The sequence below is a fragment of the Gekko japonicus genome, unplaced genomic scaffold, assembly GCF_001447785.1.
Source record: "Gekko japonicus isolate JY-2015 unplaced genomic scaffold, Gekko_japonicus_V1.1 scaffold277, whole genome shotgun sequence".
NCBI lineage: Eukaryota > Metazoa > Chordata > Lepidosauria > Squamata > Gekkonidae > Gekko > Gekko japonicus.
This window is the reverse complement of record NW_015168055.1, coordinates 712,956-718,995: the sequence shown is the minus strand read 5'-3', so window position 1 is coordinate 718,995 and position 6,040 is coordinate 712,956. Positions and strand designations below refer to the sequence as shown.

The window sequence follows — 6,040 nt, the reverse complement described above, 5'->3', positions numbered from 1 at the left end:
TGCAAAAAGGACAGAGATTGATGTCAGGAGATTAAATGTCCAGCTCCTGCTATATTATATTAATTAGGGCACTTCTTGTTTTCTAGGCTGAGCCTTTCTTCTGCAACTATAATTTTATCTTAATCTTTCCAGGGATAATATGATGTATTTGGATTTGGGGTGATTAGAAGACTGTTTGTGATATTAAAATATGTAACCCACTTTGAGGACAGTGATCTGGGAGAAAAGTAGCATATGCATATTGTAAATAAATAAAAGTGCTAGACTTTTAGCATTAACAGCAAACCACAGGACACGATGCAAACAGTACAGTTGCTGAGAACATGAAGCTGCTGTTCAGGAATAATTAAAATGGAAGGAGAGTATGAAGGTTATTAGAAAAAATATTAAACCAGTTCTTTGCTTTCTTGTCTTCCATTAGCATTAATGCTGATTCATGATAGTGTTTTTGCAAATGAATGGAAGGGTAGTTTGCCCTTTGTTAATTTGACAGGCGGCACTCTTGGCAGTTTAATTCAGGTTGTTGTTTTTTTACATCCCCCTCTGTGACCGCAATCATCAATGTTAGCTACTGAGAAGAAGCTGGAACATTTTTTTCTGTAATCCGCTTCAGTATTCCAAAAGAGGGGAAAGCTAACTTGTTGCCTGTGTAAACCTTGAGACTGTACATATGACTGATTCAGAGATGTAAATAATAGCAAAATTTGCCCATGCATGGGCATGATGAGTGCTAAATCTGACCAAAGCAAGGATTCTCGTCAGCCTTTTAAAAAAACGTAATGGAATTTCAGTCAATGTAGGAGTTATAATTATTTACCTCCTTTATTTCTTAAAAATTAATGTAAACATATTTTTATTAGAGGAAACACCAAAAGCTAGCCAGTGCTGTCTCCAAAGATCATCGGTTCTCATCGCGCTGTTTAGGACGAAGTCTTACAGGAAGCTTTCTTCAGGGTTTCCAAGAAGAATCGCTCCTCTTCCAAGAAATCACTATCCTGGAAAAAAAGGGGAGGAGTGTTTGAAGACTTCCTTAGCAGAGTGATACAGATGCCTCAGAGGTGTGTGTCAAGTAAGCAAGAAGTTTCTTTTCCAAGATGATTCATGCAAACTATGTGAATAAAATACGTCTGCAGACGAGCATGCAAAAGTTAGAGAAGAAACTCCGCAAAATACAAATAGGCAACTTGAAAGACATAATCAAGACAGAGGTACAAGCCTGATGCAGGTGTAAGTTCCCAGTCTCCTAAGACCAGCAGTGCTGCATATGCTGACAGACTTTCCTCCTATCTGTATGTCTTTCACAAGAATTCTTCTCTCCCCACCTGTTTTGGTGTACTGTCGTATCTGCACTGTTATCACTAACCATGGCTGCGGTCACACGCAACATTAGCCACGCAAGAGATACGGAAGACAAGCGGAGTTTCCGGTCGCGATCTCACCAGCACATCTGGGAAGCGTAGCGCTTCCGTGGCACAACTGAGGCTTCCTGCCGAAAAAGCGCAGCAAAAAACTAGTACCTTGGAGGTACTAGTTTCCAGAAACTGCGGGGCAAGGGCGGGCGTCTGATCGCGTTTCCGGTGGCATCCGGCGCCCGCCCATGTCCCCTTGCGGAAAAGGGTTTTTCCCCCCCCCAAGTCTCCGTGGATGCGCACACGCACCCAACGGAGCATGCGCATTCGTAGTGTACACAAAAAAAGAAAACCAGTTCGCCGCGCCGTGCGCTTCTTCATTGCGCGCAGGCGTGTGTTGTGATCGGCACCTCTCCCTACCGACGGAAGCTCCACAGTACCTCCACAGAACCTCCACAGTAGGTCTGATCGCTTTACTGCATGTTAGTTTGCCCCGGGGCAAACAGCCACACTTCTCCTCTGCAGTTTCCTGCCCGTGTGACAGGGGCCCATGTTTCGTTTCCAGCCAGAGTTTGCAACCATGGTTAGAAGTGGGTTAACAAACTGACTTGAACCAGCCATGGTTATCATTAACACTGGTGCATATGCAAGACTATAGGTTCCTTATCACACTCATACTTCTATTAGGTCTGTACACTTAGACTCCCTAAGTGAAGCTATAACCTGTACTAAAAATGGGATAGGTGGGAAAAGACACTAGCATAAGAACATGTGTGATGTCAACAGGCATGTCCTAAAGCCGGATATGCTGGAAGGGGAGCAGGAGACAGAAAGATAATTCAGCATTTCTTGGGAAACTGTTTTACAATGGCTCCAAGCCAAACACTTTTCAGACCCCTAATCAGAGGTGTCGAACTCATTTGTTACAAGGGTTGGATCTGACATAAATGTCACTTTGTCGGGCCGGGCCACGCATGCCATCATATGTAACACAAGGTACCAGAGATATACACTTTATAAAGGTGATTTCAGATGCCAAATGGCAATAGCAGGTGAATGACAATACCAGGCTTGATTGGGTTAGATATGATATGCAGAGGGGGTAGTAGGCATGGAGATACCAGCAGTGGTAATGAGACAGGAAACCTAGGTCTCAGTTTGATCCAGGAGAATGCAAAGAATAAATGGACACAAGTGTGATATTAGAAACCACAACATTCAAAAAACAGTGGGAGAACATTTAACCCAGACATTCAGTTGCTGACCTAAGAGTAGCGGTTCTCTTTAAAAGGAATTTCAAAGGGAAATTAGAAAGAGAGACTGCTGAATTGCAACTGATAATGAAGCTCAAGAAGACAATGCATCCTCCTCCTGGATTGAATTGAGACCTAGGTTTCTTCTCTCATTACCAATTACAAATGACTATTGTCATTTGGTGTCTGAAATCACTTCACTCTCCAAGATATAAGGACAGATGGGCTCACATTCTAGCTGTAGCTGAAGAAGTGAGCCGTGACTCATGCCAGCTCATGTCCTGCCACAAATTTTGTTAGTTGTTAAGCTGATACTGGACTCTTGCTCCTTTCCACTAACAAATATTGCAAGCTCTGCTGTTAGGTTTCTTTCCCCGCCTTCATTTGTTAGACCTGGAGAGTGGGATCTTTTCAAGTGAAATAATGTGTTGCTTTCAGACTGGGCAAAATCCATTCAGTGCTAGTGATAATGTTAAAAAAGCAGGGGGGGGGGGTTTGATGTGAAGAAAGGTAGCCAGCGAGGTGGGAGAGGGAGGAGAAAAGATGGACAAGTTTCTCTCTCTCTCTCTTTTTTTTACAGTACCAGAAACTCCTTCTTAGGGTCTTTCAAAGGGAGAAAGCCTGTGCCTTCCCTGAAGGCTGGGGAGGGGAGGGGAGATATGGAAGGCATGATCTTGCAAGGCTCCCACCTCCCTCTCTCTCCCCAACCCTTAGGTGGAGAAGGGACAACTAGTGGAACAAGGAGTACCAAAGGGCAAAAGGCAAGACGCGGATGCTTCCAGCATCACCACCATTGCTGTCAGAGAGGCACATCTCTTGAATTTCTGTATTATAGGAGGAAATGCACATGCATCGTCACGAGTACAGGAAAGAACACAAGAACATAAGAGAAGCCAGTGTTGGATCAGGCCAATGTCCGATCCAGTCCAACACTCTGTCGCACAGTGGCCAAAAATACCAGGTGCCATCAGGAGGCCCACCAGTGGGGCCAGGACGCTAGAAGCCCTCCCACTGTTGCTCCCCCCCCCCCCCAAGCCCCAAGAATACAGAGCATCACTTGCCCCAGACTGAGAGTTCCTATCTATACCTTGTGGCTAATAGCCACTGATGGACCTCTGCTCCATATGCTTATCTAATTCCCTCTTGAAGCTGCTTGCAGCATCCAAAACCAGGAAAAATGCACTGGAGTAGATCTCCTTTTGCTAGGTTTCTTAAATAAAACAAGCTCCTTGGCTAAACCTCATTGTTATTGATCCAGATCTCTTTACTTTTCAGTACTGTTTTTAAAATGGTTTTTCTAAGATTACAATCATCATCATCATCTTGTTTTTAATTTCTTGCCAAATTGCTACATCTGAAACGTCTTGTAAAGCTGCTTCTCACCCCAACCCCCACGTGTTGAGGTAGACTAGCTGGGACTCATCTCTTAGAAAACTGCGGTCTTTATCATTGCTAAGAAGAAGGGCAAGATTCCTTCTCCCCACCGTTGTCAATTGGCATATCTGTCTGCTCCCCTTCTTTACTTTCAAGAGTGCATGCAACTATAAAAAGGGGGGGGGGGAGTTCTTCAAAAGAAACAACCCAATCCTTGTAAAGTAACAAGATCGGGGTGAGTCTGCAAAAGATTCTCATTGCTCTTTGGAATGTGACCAAACATTGCTATCCTTTGGAATGGATCGCTGTTCCCTTTCTGTAACTCCAGGGGTGAGAAAGAGCTACCGTGGAAAATGTGGTTGCTGTTGAGGCAAGTCCTCCTCAGCTAAAGTTAACTTCCATCTTGCAGGCAAGTTGTGCAGCAGGAAAAACACATCTCCTTGCAGCTGAGAATGAGGGTGAGCTGGTGATGCTGGGAAAAAAACTTTTTGCAGAGAGAATGGGGAGGGGAAGAGCTGCCACTGTTTGTTGATGGTGGAGGTGGATTGTACTTTTGTCACCGCGGTTGATAAGTTTGCTGTTGCCCCCCCCCCTCTTCTGTGCTTGCTCTCTCCCCTGCCCCCCAAACCTCTTAGTTAACACTATCTTTCTCTTCCTGGGAGTGCTCTGCAATGCATCCCTGATGGGTTATAAAAGGGAAAGGCCAGTGCTTTCTCCTAGCTCAGGAGATTTGCCTTCCCTTGCTCCTTTGCTGGGTAAAAGATGGAAAGTGCTTGAGCCCAGATCTGGATGAAGCATTTTGCATTTCAGTATGAGTGCTTGTCAGAAGAACAACCCCTTCCTCTGAAGAAGTGTCATGCACACAAAAGCTTATACCTGCAATAAAACTTTGTTGGTCTTACAAGCACCATGGGACTCCAACTTTGTTCTGTCTTGCATGCCGGTGCTCTTACTGTTTCCTCCCCCTCTTTTCCCCCCAAAGGAGGAGAGGATTCTTCTGATAAGCACTTCCTGCAGCTAGTTCTCAGCCTCAGCTTACAAAGGGGAGGATGGTGGAAGCCATCAGCCAATGAAAAAGAACCAGGCATGCCTTCAAAGTAAGTTATTGTTGTTCACTCACACAGTTGAGTCTGACTCTTAGCGACCCCATGGACCACATCATGCCAGGCCCTCCTGTCATCTGTTGTGCTCAGAATAAGAGCAGGCTCTTTATAACCGTAATGAGAGAGGAAAAGTCCTAGACCTAGAGAAAGGTTGGCTCATGCTTGAGGAACAAGCTGGTTCAGTAGGTGTTGCGGGGGGCATTCTACTGTGTGGGCTGGATTAAAGCATTCTACCACACGGGATGGATTAAAGCCCTGGGCAGGCCAATTTAGGACACCCATGCCCTAAATTGTTTCCTTCTCAGGAGAAATTAAAATCAGTCTCACCCTGTCAGCTGTAAGCTTATGCAGCACCAGTTTGGCATAGAGGTCTAATGGTCCTGTTCCTGGGAGATCCCGGGAGGCTCCAGAGTTGCCTAGGTCAACTTTAGGTAGGTCAGTAACAGGAACTAGCAAATTTGGGAAGAAAATAAAGTTACATACAGAGAGTTCATTTTGAGATAAAGAGATGCAGAGCCTTTAAGGGGTCCCAACATCAGTGATATCAGGACAGCCCCCCCCCCCAATTCCACATCATATTGTTATTCTATAGCTGAGAACTCTAAGGATCGAAGGGGCCAAACATTATTGGGGAACAGGAGAGTCAGAGATGCAGTTCTAGAGTGCTGCTTCTGTTTCAGTCTTGCCTTTGGCTACTTCAGCACCAGCATCATACACTGGTTTGAGTGGAAAACTAGGAGTGATCCGGCTTCAAATTCCCCATTTGGCCATGAAATTCACAGAGTGAAATACCTACAAGCAAGAGTGAACTCATTCTGCCTTATTTTTTTAAACCTTAACAAGTGATGCTTTGCAACAGTCTTAATCCGCCTTTTCTGCACAAACTTGGTTTCAGGCAAATGCATCTTCAAGTTATGGCATTTATCCAGGTAGCTAGTGAGTGGCAAGTCACTGTCTCCAG

General features: G+C 44.9%; 1 protein-coding gene across 2 annotated transcripts in view; it reads right to left on the bottom strand.

The window, feature by feature from the left end:
- Nucleotides 1-823: 823 nt before the first annotated feature.
- The window catches only part of FBF1 (Fas (TNFRSF6) binding factor 1), a 64,491-nt gene continuing 59,274 nt past the window's right edge, over nucleotides 824-6,040 (bottom strand). For both annotated transcript variants that reach the window (XM_015414462.1, XM_015414463.1), the window contains exons 28-29: nucleotides 5,407-5,528; nucleotides 824-995 (exon numbers count right to left, since the gene is read on the bottom strand). In XM_015414462.1, the coding sequence (XP_015269948.1) occupies nucleotides 921-995; nucleotides 5,407-5,528 (197 nt within the window). In that variant the 3' untranslated portion in view covers nucleotides 824-920. The remainder of the gene's footprint in view (nucleotides 996-5,406; nucleotides 5,529-6,040) is intronic.